The sequence below is a fragment of the Melanotaenia boesemani genome, chromosome 14, assembly GCF_017639745.1.
Source record: "Melanotaenia boesemani isolate fMelBoe1 chromosome 14, fMelBoe1.pri, whole genome shotgun sequence".
Classification (NCBI taxonomy): domain Eukaryota; kingdom Metazoa; phylum Chordata; class Actinopteri; order Atheriniformes; family Melanotaeniidae; genus Melanotaenia; species Melanotaenia boesemani.
The window spans coordinates 15,922,160-15,945,384 of record NC_055695.1 but is presented as its reverse complement, the minus strand read 5'-3'; the positions used below and the strand labels follow the sequence as shown (position 1 = coordinate 15,945,384).

The window sequence follows — 23,225 nt, the reverse complement described above, 5'->3', positions numbered from 1 at the left end:
CTGATAGAGTGTACAGCTTTGATCAAATATCCTGTATCTAAGGTTTGGGATGAAAATGGTGAACCACTTCATTCTGTTGACAGGATCACAGTTTACTACTCTTTTTCCTCTCAGGGTTCCAGGTTGGTGTTGTGAGAGAGCAAGCTGCCTGTGGGGAGGTGGACCGCCTGGGAAGTTGTGTTCCTGGCTCTCAAGGTAAGAGCCAGTGATAGACACTGGCAATTGGTCAGTTAATTAATATGTCAAATTATTTGGTATTTTAAGAAAATTAATATCTTAAAATTATTTATTATTTCACAAAATCAGCTATATATCTTACAAGGCTGTTTAACAAAAATATGTAGAGTTAAACAGTATTTTTGATTACCATTGACATTTACTATATGTGTACAAAATACTTGAGTAGAAACAAAGGGAAAAAAGGACTGGAAAAAAAAAACAAAACAAAAGTATCTACCTTGGATCATTCTTCTTTCTAATCAGCCGGTACCAGGCATTAAAAACCCATGTAGTTAACCTCTAATAACAGGTTAACTTACACACAATCAAACTTTAATATTAGAATATTGCATTTTATTTCATTTGAACATTAATCACAATGTTACCTTGTATAGGAGCTTCATTCACACCAGTGGGATAACCATTAATCTGCCCAGAATATTCTCCATTCTTTTAGTCACTGTTTTGGGCACTGATTAAGCTGGAGCTAGTTGTTCCTTTTCTCTCATGTGTTCAACCAGTTGTTTAATCTTGCTCAGAAATTCCTAGAATGGCGTAGATTCAGACCGCTGGTACCACTATGGGATCTGGGTGTATTTCTAGAAGGGCTCAAGGGCCCTCCCTTTGAGCCACTGGAGGTGGCAGATTTGAAACATGTTTCTCTCAAGACAGTGTTGTTACTGGCTCTGGTGTCTGTTAAAGGGGTTAGTCAGCTAAGCTTTTCCCAGGTGATGTAAGGATGATTTTGAGGCCCAGCCTAGCCTTTGTGCCTAAGGTGGTGGGTTCATGTTCTCTTATTGATACCACTTCCCATAGTGAGACATTGAGTGGAATATTATGAAAGAGAACTTTGGATTGTTTGCATAACCCCAGTTCTCTGAGTAATATGAGCATGATGTCTTAAGGGCGAGTAAGAAAATGTGCTTATCATGAATGACATGGTGCTGTACATGAGCTATTTAAGGTAGATGGCACTACCTGATGCAGACAAACACGTTTACGCATTCACCAGCCAATCAGGATTGGCTTAATGAGAATAATGCCTTTGAGCGCTACATCCCATAGTGAGCCATCATATTACTCAGAGGACCGGAGCTATTCAAATAACCCAAAGTTTTCATAAACTGTAAACCATAATCATCAAAATAATAACAAATAAATGTTTGAAATATCTCACTTTGCATGTAATGAGTTTATATAATATATTAGTTCCTCCCTTTAATTTGAATTACTAAAATAAATTCAGTTTTGCGTGATATTCAAATTTTTTGAGTTTCAGCTGTAGATCAATATCAGATCCATCTACCCAGAAACACAAACTAGACCATAGGTCTCTGTTTCCTCTTCAGCACAGCAGAGTAAAGCATTTTCAGCTTGAAGAGAGGAGTTTTCTCAGGCTGTCCTTCCCAACAAATTTACTATTTTGAATGTTGGGTTGTAGCTACCTGCTCCTGATGCTGCTGATGCCCTCTGCTGTGGGAGTGCTCATTCTGCTTGGCTTGTCCAGTCAGCAGAAAAAGTTTCTGTGAATCAGCAAAACTAACGGCAGCACTGACAGAAAGGTCAGTTGCCTGACTCAGTGGTTTCATCATTTAGTGTCTGAAGCACTGGCCTGCTTTTCTTCTGAAAAAGGCTAAATGTCATGCAGTCTCTTAAGCTTGCAGGATGTGTTTTGATGATCCACTTGTGTCTTGTCAAAAAATAGTTGTGACAGAAAGTTGTACGTTTAAAATGTTTTGGCCATTATGAAATCCTGTCAGCTTGGGCCATGAAATTGGATGAAATTGTTGTAAAAAATTCAAGTTACACATGGAGTCTTGGGGATTCCTGACATAAAACCAAAACATGCAAAAATTTAAAGGATATTGAGATAATTAATTTTAAGTTTTCAGATGTGTTTCTGTTAAAACCACTAGTATTGAGAGAAAATCAGGATTGGCCTTTTCCTGCTGAGGGGCAGGCTCAGTAAATAAGACCACATTAATTTTTCAGTCTCACTGTGAGGTTGTCCAGCCCAAAAAAATCCATCTTCATTAGTAAACTGTATAATAATATATTGAATAATGTCAAGTTGTTTCTACTCGTGTTTGCCCTTCCTTAATTCATCAACAAGTAAACTATAACAAGAACAACTAATCTAGAAAGACTATTGAAAAAAAAGAATAATCAAAATTTCCTGCATTTTTCTACGTTTTCTACTCTTTGAATTAAAGTGCAATTAAATGCATATTCCAGACATTACTGGAGTCTGTATAGTGTTTGATTCGGTTGTCTCCACCTTTTTGTGTTGACTCGGGTCTCAAAAAAGTAGGACGGGTCAGGTCGGATATTAGGGTACAATTACCAGTTTGCACACATTGGTGAAAACAAGGCTTAATTAAATTAATTTTATAATCATTAAATATACAGTGGTATTGCTGGAGTTACCATGTAACATGTTGTTAGTGGAGCTGTAGATATTATATGGTGAATTTTTGACTGGTTTGTTGTGTGGGCCAAAAAAAGTTACCACCCTCTGCTATGAACAAACTGTCTTTGTAACCACACATGTTGATACTTTGAAATCCTATTGTTGCTGTTTTATATCTAAGTCACCATTCCAAGATAGAAATCTTGCAAATTAGTTGGTGATGTATGCACTGGTGTCGGCATTTCCAGTCATAGCTCAAGTTTGGGAGAGAATGTTCTGCTTGTACTACGCCTGCTGCCTAGTAGCCATTGTAAATACAAGGAAGGGCTTGGTCCTAAGCAAAATATCCCACAGTATGCCAGAGAAAGGGCTCCCCCGGGTGCAACTAACTGATAAGATCTGGGTGTGCAGACAGTGACACAGAATCACTGGGTGTTGAAGGGCTAGTGGCGGGAAAGTAGAGAGGTGACCCTGTGGACATCATGGCCTGAAATGCCACGTCAGCTCTTGTCATTAATACCTGGTGTCAGGGTACCATAACTTTACCTAGTTCACATCACTTCATGATAGTCTTTGTATTTTTTTATGTGTACTACTAAACGTCATGTTTTTCTTGTCCTTAAGTATAACCAAACTCTTTTTTGGCTTCCACTTGTGCTGACCTGTGAAAGAAAGGTTTAGTTTCATCAGGAACAACACTAATTAGCACAAATTACAGAAAATGCTTGAAAATGAACAGCATTTCAATATAAAAGAAGCAGACACTAGTTTTACTAACCCCTCAGCTAAATTAAAGTAAACTTGGTGTGTACACAAAGAAGAAAGAGTTTGTTCTATGTTAATTTCTTCTGTGGCATGATTGGAAAATTACAAGATGAAGTTCCTCCACTTTGTTGCTGCCCAACTTCTTGCACATTTTAGCTTTTGTGTTTGTGTAACTCAACATGCAACAGTAATGCTCACACAGATTGTCTGCATTGTCATTAGTATTTCCAAGAGTGTTTGTTTTTACACAGATACTGCATTCTGTCAATAGTGAGACCATGTTTGGCCTGTTACAGCTATTACCTAATTACAATTATTTGTGCTGAGCTTGGTCTTAATAATTTGAACTGTTTTCCACGAATCTAAATGTTAGCAGCCAGATGAAACTAACATTTGTACTTTCATTTCATTTCCTTTTGATTGCTAATCATCCATAAACAGTATTGTCAGGTGATAATGATAAAAGGCAGAGTCAAACATAAGAGTTATTGTGGGCATTTTTAGGAAAAGCACAGCTATGAAGATGGTATTAAGCTGGATTTGCAGCAAAAAGATGGTGGTCAACAGACATAAAATTAGCAAAAAAGGTTGTTGAAGCATTAATTTACCTGTAAAGTAAAATGTCATTATTGTGATAGTGTTTGATAGAATTCATATCTATTTTGTTTCAATTATGTTTCAGCTTGATATTCTGTTTAAACTAAAAAGTGATGTTTTGATCAAAGTCATACTGGCTAATTAGATTTTAATGGCTCCCATTGCTATCCAAAGTGCCCCTTTGATTTTGCACAACCACTGTACTTGTGGATTTTCAAATTGAATCAGATGCACTTTATTGATATTGTATTACTGGCTTGTTTATCTCACCTTTGAAGTGATTTGTGTGTGTGTGCTTTTTTTTTGTCTGTGTCTGTAAATATGGAAATGCTGATTTAACAGCTTGAAATGGAAACAGTTTGGTAATTTGTCTATGTTCATGTTATTTTACGTCACTATATAGAAAAGGAAGTTAAAACTTGAAATTGATGCAATATTCTTATATTCCTGGAAAGCATTCTGTGACCCCACTCCTTCCTGCTGAGATGTCTAAATTTTATGTCCAAGTCTGTGTTTTAAAAAACTGCTGTGACGCTGAGCTGTGTTTGTTTTTCCAGTGACTAAGGAAGGGGCTTGACAAACTGTTCTGCAACATGGAGAAGGGAGACCTAAAGGTCCTCAACAAGGGGGAGGAAGAGGAGATGGTGTGCTTCTTTGTATTTTGACATCTATTCTAATCAATTCAGATTTTTTGACTCATCACATCTTAATCACCTTCTTTTCTCCCTTACTCAAGGAGCTGCAAGGCTACCGTTTGTGTCGTTGGCGGTTGGCTCTTGTGGGCTTTGGGGTACTTTGCACAGGGGGCTTCCTCCTTCTGCTGCTCTATTGGATGCCAGAATGGTGCGTCAAGTCCACCTGCACCCGCACCACAGCCCGTAATGCTGAAGTGGTGCTGCTACGCTCCACGGTAGGATAGCAAAATAATCCTGACTGCTACTGAATTTCTATGGCTGCTCTTTCTGCCTATAAGTATGTCTGTCTGTCTTCCTATCTGCTGTAAAGACACTGCACCACTGTCTCCTCAGTTGTTATACAAACACTAAAGCATTTGTACAGCAATGTAGTGTAAAGCTGCAGTAAAACTGCAATTAGCTTATTAACAGAAAATTGATATGTATATGAACGATAAGTCCTGTTAGACACATGTGATTGCTTCATATTTACACTTTTCACATGTATCTGCTGCTATTGGTTTATTGAAGGTTGAAGGCCAAAAATACCAAAGATCACAGCAAAAGAGAGAGAAACAAATAAAATACAGATAACTGTGTTTCACCATTCAAAGACTGTATGCCAGGAATATATTTTGTGAAACTGCAGGCCACAGAAATAATTTGATCAGAATAGACAAGAGTTGTATTTAAAGTTTCTGTATTACTTTTATTATGGAGACATAAATCTAGATTCCAACTTCTTTCACAGATTCACAGCTGCAGTTTTGTAGCAACACAGTAGATGCATTGAGACTGGCTGATTCATATAGTGACATAAACAGGAATGCACAAATAATTTGGAGTTCATCAGACTGCGTTTTAAGAACATTTCTGTGTGTTTTGTGTTTGTCAGTGTGCATCTGCATTCTTGTCTCTCTTGGTGGGTCTCATGCTTGAGTGCCTGTGTTTGCATTCCTACAGTCCCCCACCATCTGTGGAGGAATACATACAAGTGATTGTAGGTGCTAAGTTTTAAAAGCTCTCATTATTGTTCAGGTACACTGAATAACGCACTTGTAGCTCTAAATTTTCATATCAATTATTGCTGCTTTTCTATTACAGAGATGTGAATTCAGACTGTTATCAGTAGATGTGTGTCAGATGGTCAGGATGCATACTAAACACCGACATGCATAACTGTAACACTGGAGGTCTGACAGCAACCTGCATAAAGAGTCAAAGGGAGTCTAAAGACTAGATTAATGAAAAGTGTGACTCCTGCCCTGATCTGATAGTAGTAACCTGATCTGGGTCAGAGTTCAGTACTGCATGATTGCAGTTTGTTTCATATATTATTTAACCAATATTATCCTTGCAAGCATGAAAATAAATACTTGTTGACCAAATAAAACACCAATATGGGCCTTTTAAGATTAGAACTTCTCCCAACAGCATTTGGTTTTACAATTATCCTGTTATGGTTGCATAGGAAATATGGCATGCCTTTGCCCAATTCTAAATGGGTTATCAGCATTCCCATTCTATCTCTTTGCATTCATAAAACATAGACTTAGAAAAGCAGAAAGAAAAAAATATCTGATGTGTGTGGAGCTCAAAAGGGCAAAAAGCCAAATTGTTTCACTGCACGGTTTGCTGTTGTACACTACCTGCAGACCAAAATCAAATGTTTCCTGAGAGACACCTCCCTCTACCTCATCCCCACTCGTCCCATCTGCGAACGAATGTGCAAAGTGCAAACACACTGAACAAAGCAATATCACAATATTGTTGTTGTTGTCCAGGAGAAGAAACCCCTTTAGCTCTCACTGTGCTCTCCTCTTTGGAAGTTCAGGGCCAAGGCCAGTGTTAATCTGGGTTTTTTTTTAAATAATATGAGGGTTGTCCGGTCGTTTTCAGATGAGCGTTTCGTTTGGCTTGTCCAGTCAGCAGAAAAAGTTTCTGTGAGTCAGCAAAACTAAGGGCCATTTTGCCCCATTTGTCTTGGCTGGCTGTAGCTTTTTATCGGGATGGATGAGGCAGCGACGACTTACATGAATGTACATGAACGCGCAGCCAGACCGGCTGGTAAACACGGGGCTGGAGATCAACACAGAGGGGCGGTGTGTGACGTCGTCCTACTCTAGATTAAATTATACCTTTAGTTCTTCACATAGCCATTTTTTAATTCTTTTAGTCTAGAAATAATGATTTACTGCGTACTGCCCCTTTAGGCATTAAATTGTTTAGTAATGGGAGCAGTTTTGCAAAGGTTTTAAAAGTTCAGTAGACTAACTTTGCTTGCGGTACTGTTTACCAGGATGAGTTCCGGCGCTGGTTCCTGGCCAGGGTGCGAGTGATGCTTGCTCCGGGGCGTAACCCCTTCCACAGCCTGGAGACCCAGACCACCTCCCCCTCCTCCCCTTCCTCTCACTCCTTCTCTTCCCATGCCTCCCCACCACTGACCAACGGACACACCCCTCACCCCTCCGATGGCAGCCCTGCTCAGGAGCTCATACAAAGATTTTCTGACTACCAGCCCATACAGGTAGGCACAGTACTCGGGAAACTGTGAAACACTGAATACATAAACACACTGAACACACAGATGATGGCAACATACCTGTATTTGACTTTGAGATTACAAAATTTTAATCATAGATAATATTTCTTGTTTAGTAACTTCACATCACAATTGTTAAACATTTAAGAATACTGTTGTGTCCCTGATCCTTGTTTTTAGTCACATGCACTAATTCGCCTTGCTGGTCATCTGGGTGCTTTTTCATTGAGCACCTTCATTATATAACTTCTTATCCAATTCATGACCACATCATTGCAGATCAGGCTAAAAGAGCTTGCTTTTCTCTAAATTTAATTTAAACCCTACCCTTTTAAGTTTATCAACACAAGTACAATAATTCAGACATTTGTAATATAAATCCACTTAACTCCTTTCTTTTGGCATTGTCTTCCTCAGATTCGCTATTTTACCTTCCATAGCACAAAGTATTACTGGAACGAAGATATTCAGAACTTTGAGGTTTTAACGTAAGTATTCTTTAACTATCTACAAAGATTTGATTACTTAAGCTCAAGACCGATAATTGGTTGAAGTCATAACTAAAATACTAATGTTTCGTCCAATAGCGGCCTGGAGGATCTGCAGCTCAGCTGCTCCACCCTCCACTCGGAGCACAGTGCAGGCCTGACCAGGAACCAGCAGGAGTACAGGTAACACTTGGGCTTTACGGAGGCTGAAATGCAGGGCAAAGGCCAGAGCTGTTTTGGCGTAATGTGTTGAGCATATGCAACTGTATCCGAATCAAATACATAACAATTTGCAAGTGATTGCTGAGTTTCACTTTTGTATGTCCTGGGCATTTAGCTGAACTCAACCATATTATTTGAATAAACATTGCTGTAACAATGTAACAAACTGTACGAACAGTGTAGTCTTATCTTTCAGAACAAGAAGGCTGATTAAACTGACAGAACCCACAAGATCAAAAAACAAAAAAAAAACTGCCATTGTCCGATCGTTGTTTATGATCTTAATGCTCCAGCTGGAACTTTCATCCATTTGTTTGATGTATTGACTGAAATGGACTTCTGTTGGTTATTTAGCCTACAGGCTTAATTGAGGCAACTCTCTCAGGGTGCTAAGAGTTCTGCTCCAAACAGTCTCACACCTGAGGCTATTGGAAAGTTCTTAAGAAGACTCAGACAAAACCTTTAGGGCATTTTAAAATGACGATTTATACTAAACGACTTAAACATCCTTCAGAAAAGGGGACAAAATAATTGCTTCGGTTATCTTGTAGTATTAAGATGAAATCCCATCATACCCATACTCTTTTGTATGTTATGTTACTGAGCTATGTAGCTTGTGTGTATGGGTTTAGATATGAAGGTGTGGTTCACAGCACTAAACACAATGTCTTTTCTCCTCTTGTCAGGAGACTGTTCTTCGGAGTGAATGAAATTGCAGTGAAAGTGCCTTCTCTTTTCAAGCTGCTTATCAAAGAGGTAGAGTCCAGTTTCCACTAACATATTCTAAATTTTCTTTAATTTACTTGGACTTTCCATTCAGTGTCAGATGCCTTGTTAACGTCTGTACCCATCTTGTTGCACATCCTTTTCTTTGGCTGTCAGAAACCAAATCTCTACTTGTGTGCTGTTAAATATTTTGTAACTTGAAAAGAACCACTCATTATTAGTGAACAATAAAAGTGTTTTGTGTGCTTTTCAGTTGAATTACTGAGTGGTTGATGCCGTCATGCTAATTTAAGTGCTAACATTGTTGAAACTGGTTGCAATTTTATTTAGTATTCATGCTACACTCTGAAGTATAGTGTTGTCAGAGGTGAAACTGGGGGAATTGTTCAATTTCCAGTCCTTTCTGATATCAAATGATCAGAAATCTTTAGATAATGTGAAGAACCGGATGATGTATTTGTAGGATTATATTTTTGAGTCTCTAGTATGTGTGGCAGTTAGTCTTTATGTGTGCGAAACACATTTTTTTAATAGATCATGAAGCAATAAAAAGTCACTACATACAAGTTACATATGATGACTTCAGCAGAATGAACTATTCTTCACATCAAGTTGTTTACACATTTTTTTAAACATGTTAATAAAGACTACCTTCATTACTTTCCCTTTTCATTATGTATCCAGATTGGTAGATGGTATCAGAACATCAGATCCTGGTAAAGTAAAATATTGCCGAGGTAATAATTTGCTGAACACATGCATAAGGTTAATTCTGCAAGTAATTAGATTCCTGACTCTGAGACAGAAGCAGTAATGGTATCGATTTTAGGATTGTAAATGGCTGCTTCCCTACTTAAAGACATCTTTGTTCCTTTGCATTTCCAGTGACTACTTCTACCAGGAGTCTGTGATGTACTTTTTACTCTTTTCTTGCTAGTACACACAAAGACCTTTACATTTATTTGAATACTTGTAGGGGAAAAAAAAGTCCAGAATAGTTTTCCTCACCAAGAAAACTTTGATGACAACAGATTTCTCCTACTGTTCTCATAGCGTCTTGCTCATGCCCTCCAGGAGCAACCAGTGTTTGCAAATTTAACTTTATATTTACATCATATCTCCTCTTTGTCTCCTCCTTCAGGTCCTCAACCCTTTTTACATCTTCCAGCTCTTTAGTGTGATCCTGTGGAGTACCGATGAGTATTACTACTATGCTGCGGCCATTGTTTTCATGTCGGTCATATCCGTAGCTACCTCTCTGTACACCATCAAAAAGGTCAGATTCCCTTTAAAACCTTTAACCCTTTGAAATCCAACCATGTTGCCAGCAACAGAAAGTGACACGCATAATTAAAATTAGTGTAATTCCTCAACTATTCATACTGCCATTGTGCTTCCAGTGCACTCTAAGAGATGAGTAGTGGAACTTTCCATTGATATAAAGGGATTTACAGGATATAGTGGGATTGTCTGTGTAGGGGAGTAAGCAGAGCAGATGACCAGCACTTAATTTCGCTGGCAACATGGTTAGAATTTAAAGGATTAACATTTCCATTTTTGTCATCATCGTAATCAAAACAAAGTTCCTAAAGACATCAAGTTAATTTAGTGTAGTTGTAAGATATGTTTTTCTAATAAACATTTATTGGAAATGTGTTAATATTTATTTATATAAGTACAACCAATATATTGTATTTTAAACAGCATTATTTTCTATATTGATCGATCTTTATCGTGATATAGAATTTCTTTATTGTGTCTTTTCTATTTTTTTGCATTATCCAGTTGATATTGTGAATTCAGAAAGAACATTGTTTCCTTTAGAATCATCATTTTTCAAAATATTTGTTATAGAAGATGCTTGTATAACAGATTTTACAAAACATTATGTAAATTTTAATAAAGCATACTTCAAGTCTTTAGTTTAATTTTGAAGTTATTACACTGAATGCAAGTGGCATTTTACCAGGATATGTGCATCAGATGCATCTGGTAGCATTTGTTTAGTTGTATCTTGATTGCGTTTGTCACCCAGGTGTTCACAGGAATTAGATTCTCTGACCACTTGCTTTTGTCTCTTCTTTCTACAGCAATACATCATGCTACATGATATGGTGGCAGCTCACAGTATTGTTCGTGTGTCTGTATGTCGAGCTAATAATGGTATGCTAAACCTGTCCCTTATTATTTTTTCTTTAATAAATTTAGTGGCGCACTACATATATTGCTTTATTAACTTTTCTGGCATTTCTGTTCCTTTAAAGCATGTTATTCTACCAAAGCTAGTGGTACTACATGTTCCTGCTTCTGCATAGGGCCACACTCAATTAGTCATCCCACTCTGATTGTCTTTAAGAAGGCTGCTATATTGGGACACTCCTTTTTTTTTTTGTACCATTTCCATCCATCAGCAACTACTCTTGGCTTACACTTCAACATTTAAAGTACTCATTTAGCTTCTAACAGCTACTACTCCTTGCAGATATAGAAGAGATTATGTCGACTGATTTGGTGCCCGGTGATATGATGGTCATCCCCAGCAACGGGACTATTATGCCATGTGATGCTGTTTTGGTCAGTGGCACCTGTATTGTCAATGAAAGCATGCTCACAGGTAAGAGGAATGATTCAGTGAAGTGAAAATTTTCCTTTATACCTCTTTTAACTTGAAAGCAATTCTTATAAATCTACCTTCCATCAGGTGAAAGTGTTCCTGTGACAAAGACCAACCTCCCAAACCCTCCACCAGGGGAGCAGGAGGAGGCTGATAGTGCCTACAACACTGAGGAACATAAGAGACACACACTCTTCTGTGGCACCAATATCATCCAAACCCGTTTCTACACAGGGGAACTTGTCAAGGCTGTGGTGGTCCGCACAGGTTGGTCTGGGGGGAGTCTGAGGGTCTGGACTTTTTTTTTTTTTTTTTTTTTTTTTACTCAATGTGCTTCCTCCCTTTGACAAAAACTGGTACTTTCGCAATGACATATTGCAGTTAGATATACCTGTATTTGTTTTACAGGTGATCACTGGCGAAATCCTAATTTTCTTTATTTAGACAGCAAGCATTTCATTTTGTATACTTGTATACTTACTAAACTTGTTATCATGGAATTATTTTAAAAGATGTGATGAAAAGAAAATGTACATGACAGCTAAAACCTTGAAAACTTATCCCCTTTGCCCAGGTTTCAGCACAGCCAAAGGCCAGTTGGTGCGCTCCATCCTTTATCCTAAACCCACTGACTTCAAGCTGTATCGTGATGCCTACCTCTTCCTGTTGTGTCTGGTGGCTGTGGCTGGAATTGGCTTTATATACTCTATTGTTCTCAGTATCATGAACAAGGTAATTCAGATTATAAGTGTAAACTAAATAAATGAAATTTTGTTCAATTTGTACTTTCCCTAGTACAATGGGATATAAATAACATTTTTTTTGCTATATTATATCAAAGCATTGCAGCAAATGAGACAAGTTTTTTTTTTTTACTGAATTGATAAATTGTATATTTTGATAGATTTGTGAAATATTTTTTTCCATACCCATGATGGTAAACAGTGAGAGTTGGACCTGGAGCCCAGTCAGTATAACACTAATCTCACTGTGACTAGCTCACCGAGGCTGAGGCTTAAAACTGAATTAAGAGGTTTTTTTTCCCCCTCTACTTGTAGAAGTACTCAAAAACAAGTTCACAGTAACACAGCCTTCACTGGCGTATAATGTTGTGTTTGTTTATTTGTTTTTTTTTTCACATCACTGGACTCCTTCAGTCTGATAAGTAGGTCTGATGCTGGGTGGCTGGTGTTTTGGGCTGGGGTTGGCCTGCCAACTCCTCAAAGCATTATTTGTGTCTTTTTGGCTTGCTTAACATTTTCCGCATTTTGCCCTTGTTATGTCACAGTTGGCAAATACCACAAATCCAAGATAACAATTTAGGATTTGTTCAGACATTTTGTTAAGTAAAATTCGGTTTTAAATGCCAGGTTGTTTAGTTTTTCAGTTCACTAGTGTTTAATAATTAGTCTCTTTGTGATCCTTTGTTTTAGCTTCTATGCCAAAATTTAGTTAATAGTTTTTCTCAACAACAGATGGCACTGTGATCCATTTCTGCTTTTCTTTGTGCCATAACACATTAACTGTTTAAGACATCAATTCAGGCTTTTAATGCAATAAGAATCAGTCCCTACAGGATTAGACAGACATCCCATATGTCAGGTCTACACAGTTTTTTCTTCAGCTCATTTTGAATATTGTTGCCAGGATTTTAGTAGACACTCCAGCAATAACACTGAGAGTTGATTTTATAGCTGGAGAGATGACCACCAAAGACAAAGTTATTATCATGTATGTAGAAAACTGAATTATTGTACCTTTTTGCCTCCCAGGAGTCAGCGAAGACCATCATCATCGAGTCCCTGGACATTATAACTATCACTGTGCCACCAGCACTACCGGCAGCCATGACAGCTGGAATTGTATACGCCCAGCGACGTCTCAAACACATAGGCATTTTCTGTATCAGCCCACAGAGGATTAATATTTGTGGACAGATCAATCTGGTCTGCTTTGACAAAGTGAGTCACTTGTTTTTACAGATTATAGAGAAATAAAAACACAGTGATAGAGCAGTAGTTGAATCAGAGTATTTTAAGTGACAAAGTATTATTTCCCCTTCAAGACTGGGACTTTGACAGAAGATGGATTAGACCTTTGGGGAGTTCAGAGAGTTGAAAATGGCTGGTAAGTTGGTCTGATTTTCAAGATTTGGAAATAACCTCGTTGTGTACATTTTGGCTTCTCACCTGAGAAGCTCTAGAAACCAGAAGTCATTTTGTTTTAAACAATCCTAAACCTTTTTTGTTCTGACTGCACATCTTATTGTCTATTTAAATAAAGTTGTAATCCTTGCTCATTTACCACCTAATTCTTCTACCTTTTCAGTTTTCACCTATCAGAGGAAAATGCCTACAAGGAGAATCTTGTCAAGTCCCAGTTTGTGGCTTGTATGGCCACCTGCCACTCTCTTACAAAAATAGAAGGCCAGCTGTCTGGAGACCCACTGGATCTCAAAATGTTTGAGGCTACTGGCTGGGTGAGTTATTAATATCCAGGCATAAGCAATGTGTTGTTGTTTGTGAAATCAACCTGGAAAGTTGTGCAGTACTTTGACTTCTGTGGATCTAACAGAGAGAATCTGAATGATGGGATATGAGACATGTTTAATCCAATATCTCTTAAGCTCCTTCCAAACAGGCAGTCTTCTCTGTTTCACGCACCAGGCTAGATTTGTTTCCATAGAAGTCACATCAGCCTTACTTGACTGGATGAGGTTGCACTGCTGTGTAACTTGCAGCTTGGAAAAAACAAAGAAATAAATATAACCATTATGAAAAATATCACCATGATGAAAAATATCACCATGTATGAACACATGGCACCAAAATTAACATGTTGAAGTGGGTATTTTGAAAGCAGGGACTCCCACTAGATAGTCAATTTTTATTTACCCTTACTTCTTTGAGGGGGATACACCTTTACCAGTCTAATACAGTATTACCTTCAGAGGTCAAACCTGTAGAAAGGGATAGAATTACACTGTGTCCAGTAAGTTATTTAGCACATTTTCTTATAATTACAATTCTCAGAGATAATAAGGCTAGTCAAACAACAGCCCTACTCAACAAGACTGAGAGTGAGCTGCCAGCTATGATGTCAGGTAAAATCATTCAGTCCTGCCTTTTTTTTTCTTTTCTGTTTTTGCGGTCAGTTTCAGAGCCTACATGTCAAATCAAATAAAATCAGTCTTGTTTTTTTTTTATGTAACACTTTTACATACCTAGAGGTACCCAAAGTGCTGCACAGGTAAAATAATAATACAAAATAAAACATCAAACAACAATAAAATAAACAATAAAAAGACAAATGAGAAAGGAGAGTGCAAAGCCTGGCCTAATGATCGTACTCTCTGGAGGCAAAAGCCAATGTGAACAGATGAGTTTTTAAAAGAGATTTTAATCTATTAAAGGTTTTGGCAGACCTCACAGAAAGAGAGCGACCATTCCAAAGTTTAGGGGCTACTGAGTCACGAGTCGAGTCTTGGGGACTACTAACTGCACTTGTTCTTCAGATCTCAGAGCTCAACAAGAACAGTGATAGTGCAGAAGCTCAGAAAGATAGGGAGGCACCAGACCATTTAAACTTTTAAAAGTCAAAAGGAAAAATTTAAAAGAAATTCTAAAAGACAGGCAGCCAGTGAAGGGAGCACAGTACTGGAGTAATGTGCTCCTGTTATGTCCCCGTTAACAGGCAGGCAGCGGAGTTTTGGATCAGCTGTTGACGGCGGAGGAGAGACTGGTCAATCCCAAAATAAAGGGAGTTGCAGTAGTCCAGTCTAGAAAAGATAAAAGCATGAATAACCCTTTCTAGGACATCACAAGGAAGTTAAGCCTTGACTTTACTAAAAAGCCTCAAATGATAAAAAAAAAAAAACTAGACTGGACTACTGTACTGACCTGCCTGTCAAATTTAAGGTTAAAATCCAAAACAGTCCCAAGATTTTTAATAAAAGGGTGGGTAAATGAGTCCAGAGAACCACCAGCATTGCTGCATCCTGCCAGTGGGTCAGTATTCCCAACAGTAATGACCTGTTTTATTTTCATTTATGCAGATGAAATTAATCTTCATGTTTTTAACGTCTCAAAAGCATTTCTGTAGGTTCGCTATGCAAATTTAAATAAAAAAATGGACCCCAGAGGAAGTAAATGTGAGAACTTATGGTCTGTAAATGCACGATTCTGTAAAGGAAATTTTGTGTCCACTTAAAACTGATTTTAAAAAATCCAGTTGCCACAGAGAAATTTGTTGCAGCACTTATTAGTGATTAAACACTTTCTCATTGCATTTGAGAGCCAAGTACAAGAGGATGTTGGTGGGTTTCTTGACCAGTATTAAAAGGGTTTACAAGCTCCACGTTTAAAAATCACTGTAGTGTGTAATCCCTCTTTTTACCTTTTTTGTTTTTTGTTGTGCGTTCCAGATCCTGGAGGAGGCCACTGAGGAGGAAACATCCCTCCACAATCGTATCATGCCCACTGTAGTTAAACCCCCAAAGCAGCTGCTACCACCAGAGCCTGCTGTGTCACCCGAGCAGGACATGGTATGTACAGTAACAGCTGATCATCTGTTTCAACTCTAAAAATCATAAATTATCTGTCCAACATCTAAAGCTGCATTTTCTTGTGTATCATATCACAAAAACAGCTTCATATTTTTAAAGTGAATGACAAGTTTATTAATATGAATATTTATTTCTTTTGTTTTTACTACAGGAACTCTATGAGCTCTCGGTAAGTAGTACATTTTTTTTTAATTTTTTCATATTTTTCTTAAAGTTCAGGTCATTTTTAAGGAACTGGCCTGAATATAAACTAAGAACACATATTAGTCTTGACATAGTAATGTACAGTAGTTTATTAAATTGTGATTTCACTTTGTCTGGGGAGCATTTTAAGTTGATTATCTTTAGTGTAATTGATAAGCTGCTATTTATAAACTGTTTTGTAAATTTGAAATAGGGGCACTTTCACCTATGTGGGCTGCTTTTTTTTCTTTTCCTTTTTAATTAGCAAAGTACTCGGTCTAACAAAAACAGGTGTTTAATATGATTTAATTTACATTAACATTGCATCAGCATTTCTCACATATTTTATCCTAAATCATAAAGACTGTTTTGTCTGTGCGTGTGAATGTTCAGTCAGTGTATGAGATAGGTATTGTGCGGCAGTTTCCTTTTTCGTCTGGACTTCAGAGGATGAGTGTAGTTGCTCGTCTGTTGGGGGAGAAACGTATGGATGCCTACATGAAGGGTGCACCAGAGGTGGTGGCTAGTGTCTGCAAGAAGGAGACAGGTAAGTGTCTTGAAAGTGTAGCTGAGTGGGGACTCTAATCTCATTGCACTGTCCTGCCAAATCTGTAAGATGTGATGCAGTGGTTCCCAACCTTTTTTCCTTAAAAACTAAAAAGCCATGGACCCCTTGCCCCGCTCCGTGCTGAAACCATGCTTGGTTTTATGCTTTCAAAAGTGAGATACTCAGTAAAGACCAAGTTAAATTAACAACATATTGCCTTACTTTTTTTCTTTAAATAGAGACAATGTGTTGACATTAATCACAATGGATCTGAAAATTCTCTCTGCGGCTCCAGGTTGGGAACCACTGAAGTAGGGCGTCCAGCTGTCATCAGTCTTATGTGTACTGTGGAAACAAAGATGATGATATAATTAATTTATGGCTCTATTCTTCTCTCCCTGTTGCTTTGTTCAGTCTCAAAAATGAAAACTCCTTTGTGATGCTAACTGATGATTAAGAAACCTGACCAGATTCTAAAAGTTAAAAACATCTGTGGTGTCTTCTCTTTTTAACACTGCGTATTTAATTTGCAGTGCCAGAAAACTTTGCCGAGGTTTTGGAGGGTTACACTAAGCAGGGTTTCAGAGTGATTGCTCTTGCTCATCGTCGACTTGAATCTAAACTCAACTGGCACAAAGTCCAGAACATCAACAGGTAGTGTAATGTATAATGTTCAACCCTGTTTTTTAAAAAGTTTGGACACCAGGTGAAAGGTTAAACGGAAAGCAATTACTTGCAAATCATTTAACCCCCAGTTAAAATACACAAATTTTGAATTTGACCTTGTGTCTTTAATATTTTGCAGGGAAAGATAACACATTTAGAACTAATGTGTCTGTGTTCTAGGTTGTTTGTTACAAATGAACTAATGTGCGTGTCTTTATTTGAACTAGGGATCACATAGAAACAAACATGGAGTTTCTGGGTCTCATCATCATGCAGAACAAACTGAAGGCAGAAACCCCCGGCGTGCTGCAAGATCTTCATCGAGCCAACATCCGCACTGTCATGGTTACTGGTGAGAACAAACCAGTAGTTAGTGTTGTTACAGTCAACAGAAAAGTTCTGTGTTTTGACAGTTTTGATTCCTCAACTCTGCCTGTTATCTCAGTTAATGGCATTTCCTCTACTGCAATGTAATGTTTACTTGTACTTTTTATTCAGTAGACCACTGTAGGTTGCTCTGAGGTTACAGATTTTAGTTTTTTGTTGATTTGTTTATTGTTAATATAAAACCATGATAAGAATGTGAGGAATTTTGTGGATGAGGACTCCATGCATTCTCCAGGTGATAACATGTTGACAGCAATCTCTGTGGCCCGTGACTGTGGAATGATCCCTCCTGAGGATACAGTCATCATTGCTGATGCCGTGCCTCCTCATGATGGACACGCCGCCAAGATCTCCTGGAGATATGCTGACAAACCCAGCAAGATGACTCGATTTGAGGTAAAGCAATGGACTGGTATTTTTTTTTTTTTTAAATGCATGCCCAAACATTACAGAGCAGAACTCAGTTCCATTATGTTTTTATTCTGTAGACGCAGTTCTTTTAAAGCTGGTGTCCCTTTTATTAGTAGGTGCACCAGTATTTTTAAAAGCCTGCATTTGCTACTGTTTGGGAGTAGTAGCCTTTTCCCTCTGTGCACTTAAAGCTATGCAAGTATTCAAAGTCCAATAACTACTTATCACTTTTATTGCTAATTACATCGTGTAGTTTTTAATATGCAGCCACTGTAGCACACTGGTAAAATGGATGTGAAAGTGGCTATAGTGAAGGAACAACACACTCGGATGCACTTTAATAGGTTGGACACAAACACACACACACTAGCTGTGTTTATGCAAGGAGCATAAAACCACATGTAGAACAAATGTTAATCCTCACTAAAACTGGGAACATTTTGTTATTGTTAATGTAGGACAAAAACATAAGCAAAATGTTAATTGGTAGCTTAATATCTAGATTGAAAGTTACTTTTTTACTAAAGGTTCTGTACGTACTACTTTATCATTCACATGTATCCAAAAATTTACATTTGAGTGAAAATACTTAGGAAGTGGTTGTGAAAGCATTAAATGTATTTGTCAGTCAAGGTGTTTTTAAATTTCTTTTGTATTAATTTAGAATTTCTTTGTCAATTAAAATGTATTTCAGTGTATAAAAAAAGGAAAAACTTTCAGTTTCAAAATGTAATTTGTTCACATAAGAGACAAACAGCTGAATGAGAAATTATAACCAAATCAAAACATGCATTTTTTTTCATTTTAGTAAATTGTAGTTAGTTTAGTTTTATAGTAATAATTAAGGCTATGAGGTACAGTTTTAATTTGAAGCTTATACTATATCTAAAGTGATTTCTGCTTCATTACCTTATCAGGAAGTCAACATAAGCCTGGAGGATGTGTGTCATGTAGATGAGCCTAAAACACAAGAGCTGTACCACTTTGCTATGAACGGAAAATCATTTTCGGTAATCGCTGAGCATTTCCCTGATATGCTTCAGAAGGTAAAAAGGGGCTTGAATGAAAATTAAATTATTGAAACATTTTTCAGTATTAAAGAAATATTGAAACTACACCAATTATTCTAAAAAATGCTTTGATTGCGTTTTCTGCCTTGTAGCTCGTACTGCATGGGACAGTGTTTGCCAGAATGGCGCCCGACCAGAAAACCCAGTTGATTGAGGCACTACAGGGGGTAGAGTGAGTATCTGAGTCAAGCACATAATGTACCATTGAAAACGTTGTTGGCAGCTATACTAAATGTTCTTACAACTCTAATGTGGTCTGCTTGACACAGTCAGCTATATAATCAGGATGTTTAAAAGCAGCTCTTCATTTAACAAGAAAAGAATGAATAAATAGAATAATGCAAAATTTTTATTTGTTCACAGTTACTTTGTGGGGATGTGTGGAGATGGAGCAAATGACTGTGGGGTACGTGCAGCTGATTCAAAATGATCTGTTTGTGATGGTCACAGTTGGAATACACTGTGTATGAGCTGTTTTCTGTACTCCCTCCCAGGCTCTGAAGAGGGCGCATAGTGGAATCTCTCTGTCTGAGCTTGAAGCCTCAGTTGCCTCTCCTTTTACCTCGAGGACCCCCAATATTTCATGTGTCCCTAGCCTCATCAGGTTTTTCTTTCTTTTTTCTTCACTCTGGGGTTAACATTAAGTTTCCTCACTGTTTCCTGGTTTGAAACTACTATAGTGCAAGTTAATTATAGTGCTGATGGTGTTGGTGTGCAATAGTGCATCATTATGTGTAGACAGAAAAACTTTTAGTCATTTTGGGAGGAAACCAAAATGTTTTCAGTTTTTTTTGGTTAGAAACATGACAGTATTTTCTTGTTTTGACAGAGAGGGACGTGCTGCTCTTATCACTTCATTCTGTGTGTTCAAGTTTATGGCTCTCTACAGTATCATCCAATACATCAGCGTCACTCTCCTCTATTCGGTACGTTATGTGGTCTCAACAATCAGATAAATCAGTGAGAAATGAGAAAATTCTGTGTATGCACAAATCCACCCTGACTGTTGTTTGTCTTTTAGATATCCAGTAACCTTGGAGATTTCCAGTTTCTCTTCATCGACATTGCTATCATCCTCCTTATTGTCTTTACCAGTAAGTTCAGCAAAGCTACCCCATCTTTATTTTTTTCTGATTTTACTTTTGTTGACTACAAATTTATGTCATGACCCTTAACACCTGTTCTCTCCCTACCCTCATAATTTGATGTGCTCTTCTTCAGTGAGTCTGAACCCAGCCTGGAAAGAATTGGTGTCATGTCGTCCCCCATCAGGACTGATCTCAGGGCCTCTGCTGTTCTCTGTGCTGACCCAGATCCTCATCTGCTTGGGCTTCCAGACCACTACATTCCTTTGGGTTCGACACCAGCCCTGGTACACCATCTGGACACCACTTACAGAGTGAGCACCTTTTATACTCTCTAATTTACAGTAGCCAAATGGGGAAAACATTTTTTTTAAGAAGATGGTCATGCACACAGTTAGGTTCCTGCATCTCCAAGGATTTCTCTTAAATCAAACTCTGTCCCAATACAGTGTCTGCAACTCCACATCACACTTGAATGTGTCTGACCTCAACGACACAGAAGAGGACGACCACAACATCCAAAACTTTGAGAACACCAGCCTCTTCTATGTCTCATCTTTCCAATATCTCATTGTTGCCATTGTTTTCTCAAAGGGCAAACCTTTCAGACAGCCGAGCTACAAGAACTGTAAGACATTTCCATTTAAACATTGATAAATGTGTGCTGAAATACTTAGGTTCTGTTGTAATGTTTGTGGTTGGGCTTTCTTCACAGGGCCTTTTGTGATTTCTACTGTGAGTTTGTATATTTTCCTGCTGTTCATCATGTTTCATCCCATTGAAAGCATTGATGAGTTTCTAGAGGTAGGTCAATGGACACAATTACTCAGTTCTGATCATTCGATAAATTCCTCTTTTCACCACAGTGATGAGCGTTTTTCTGTCTACAGATTGTCTGCGTCCCTTTTGAATGGAGGACAAAGCTTTTCCTAATCATCCTTGTTAATGCTGCTGTGTCAGTTTTGGTGGAGGTAAGAAACACACAAACACATGCAGTAACCGTAGATGTTTTTGTCATAATCCATTTTTTATTTTTTCATGCAATGTGCTCATCTTTGTCTCATTTAGCTGGACAGTTTAATCAATCCTATGTTGTAAAATGAAAATGGCTCATCTTTTTAGGATGACATTTTGAGTAGTTTACAGAGAAAAATGTGAAAGAGATCTTTTTTTTTTTTGGAGAATTTGCTTTGGAGGCTTCCACAATGTTACAGCATACCTTTGTACATTGTAACTAGTTTAAAACAAGATGTCTGCTTTTTAAGAATCTATTTTATTTTTCTGTGTAGCTGCAACAATAATGGATAGTTAACTTTGACCTGCACAGCATCACTGTCTCTGCCTTCCTTTTAGATGGCTGCCCTTGCATATGAGCACTACTTAGCAGACACCTCAGATGTTGCTTTTTCCTGAGCTACCAGTCCAAATTCCACTAATCTTTTTAAGTGAATTATCCTACTCATTCTGAATGATTCTACATAATCATGTATTTTTAATATTTTAAGATAATAGTACACATGTTCTTTCTTCTTACTAACTTTTATTCAACCCCACATTTAATGAATAACACACAGCTTAATAGAAGGAAAAGTTGCCATACGCAATCTCCTAAGTTCTGATAAAGTGTGGCTGTAAAATCAGCTGAAAGACCTCTGTACCAACCAGTAAAAGACAAAAAGAAAAGCAGGAGCTATGTGAAATCAAATTAGCCTTTCTTTAATTCTTTCCCCTGCCCACTGCGCTATTTCATAGACCTTCATCCTTGACATCGTCTTATGGAAGCTTGTGTTCAGCAGAGACAAACAGGGCAACTTTGGCGTCACCCCTGCTGCTCCGACACCACAGGTTGGGAAAATCTGACACCTTCTTCACTAGCCCTTGCTTCCTCCTCGTGTGTGGTGTTCCTTCCCTCTGTCCTCACTTCTTTTTATAATATTACAGAGCACACCTCTCTAATATCACTGCTAACTAAGACGTGCATGTCAGAGACGCCAGTCTCATTCTTATCTGTTCTTTCCTTCTTCTGCACCTCTAATGGCCACGTTCTTTAGGAGTTGATAACATTTACATATTATATTCAAAGACAAAGAGTTCACTCCATAAAACTGAACAAGCTTCTAATGGTAACTTGCGGGTATTTGCACAAAGTGGAGTTTTTCATTTTTGCCTGTGAAATAATTTGTATGGTTTCTTTTTTTTTTTTTTTATATTACCAGCTCCCACAAAATGGGTAGCTAGAGAAATAGTTAAAATCCAAGCATGATAGCCTTTGACATGTCTATAACCCTGTCTTTGTGACAAGAACACTGAAGGTGGTGACACAGAATCAAAATGCACTTTGATTCTTGTATTTATCGTAAAGGCCAAGCATATGTCTAGTTTTAGTATGCTACAGTACTGTTCACCAGTTTTAAACGAGTAATGTGCTGGCGTTCAGATGTACACCTTACATATTGCGTAATTTGTTGTCTGCAGTTAAAGCATTATTATTTAAACCCCATTTCTAAAAAGTTGGTATGCTGTGTAAAATGGAAATAAGAATAAAAAGCAGTGATTTATAATAGTTTTTAATGTTGACAACAAAATGAAATGTTCAGAATGAACATTTACAATTTAAGTATGATATAATTCATTGTTAATTTGCAAAAGATTTTCATCAAGTGCTGTAGAATTGTCTGCGCACATGGGATGAGGCCAAAACCAATGTCAACCAAAACTTACTGACAATTTAGTTTGTCAACAAGTCTTTAATCTCTCCTGTTGTTTACCCCTCTTCCTCTCCTGTTTCCAGTCTGTGAGCTCTAAGGCAGGGATCACCATTCCCGGACCTTTTGGCCCAGTGTCTTGCAGGTTTTAAAGGTTTCCCTGCTGTAACACACCTAATTCACATTAATGGGCATTACAGCACCATTTCCACTTCAGGGTCGTTATATGAGAGTTTGGTTCAGTAAATCCTGATCCCTGTTGCATTTCCACAGCCAGCCATACCCTTACCTGGTAAGGCAACATTTCAACTGGATAGTGATAGATGCGTCAGCTACGCAATAGTTTTATT

General features: G+C 37.9%; 1 protein-coding gene across 2 annotated transcripts in view; it reads left to right on the top strand.

Annotated features, from left to right (window-relative positions):
* Positions 1-23,225, top strand: part of atp13a3 (ATPase 13A3) — a 31,763-nt gene that overhangs the window by 7,107 nt on the left and 1,431 nt on the right. The window contains exons 2-33 of one of the 2 annotated variants that reach the window (XM_042005668.1): positions 115-195; positions 4,549-4,635; positions 4,728-4,901; positions 6,965-7,192; positions 7,625-7,695; positions 7,795-7,878; positions 8,604-8,673; positions 9,785-9,919; positions 10,734-10,806; positions 11,126-11,257; positions 11,345-11,524; positions 11,832-11,989; positions 13,030-13,218; positions 13,323-13,384; positions 13,586-13,736; positions 15,681-15,800; positions 15,973-15,990; positions 16,398-16,551; positions 17,085-17,205; positions 17,445-17,569; positions 17,840-18,000; positions 18,933-19,061; positions 19,178-19,257; positions 19,449-19,491; positions 19,580-19,689; positions 19,915-20,011; positions 20,107-20,179; positions 20,307-20,484; positions 20,620-20,798; positions 20,886-20,974; positions 21,061-21,141; positions 21,923-22,015. In XM_042005668.1, coding sequence (XP_041861602.1) covers positions 4,585-4,635; positions 4,728-4,901; positions 6,965-7,192; positions 7,625-7,695; positions 7,795-7,878; positions 8,604-8,673; positions 9,785-9,919; positions 10,734-10,806; positions 11,126-11,257; positions 11,345-11,524; positions 11,832-11,989; positions 13,030-13,218; positions 13,323-13,384; positions 13,586-13,736; positions 15,681-15,800; positions 15,973-15,990; positions 16,398-16,551; positions 17,085-17,205; positions 17,445-17,569; positions 17,840-18,000; positions 18,933-19,061; positions 19,178-19,257; positions 19,449-19,491; positions 19,580-19,689; positions 19,915-20,011; positions 20,107-20,179; positions 20,307-20,484; positions 20,620-20,798; positions 20,886-20,974; positions 21,061-21,141; positions 21,923-22,015 — 3,609 coding nt within the window. In that variant the 5' untranslated portion in view covers positions 115-195; positions 4,549-4,584. The remainder of the gene's footprint in view (positions 1-114; positions 196-4,548; positions 4,636-4,727; positions 4,902-6,964; positions 7,193-7,624; positions 7,696-7,794; positions 7,879-8,603; positions 8,674-9,784; positions 9,920-10,733; positions 10,807-11,125; positions 11,258-11,344; positions 11,525-11,831; positions 11,990-13,029; positions 13,219-13,322; positions 13,385-13,585; positions 13,737-15,680; positions 15,801-15,972; positions 15,991-16,397; positions 16,552-17,084; positions 17,206-17,444; positions 17,570-17,839; positions 18,001-18,932; positions 19,062-19,177; positions 19,258-19,448; positions 19,492-19,579; positions 19,690-19,914; positions 20,012-20,106; positions 20,180-20,306; positions 20,485-20,619; positions 20,799-20,885; positions 20,975-21,060; positions 21,142-21,922; positions 22,016-23,225) is intronic. The other variant, XM_042005669.1, reaches the window with a different exon arrangement.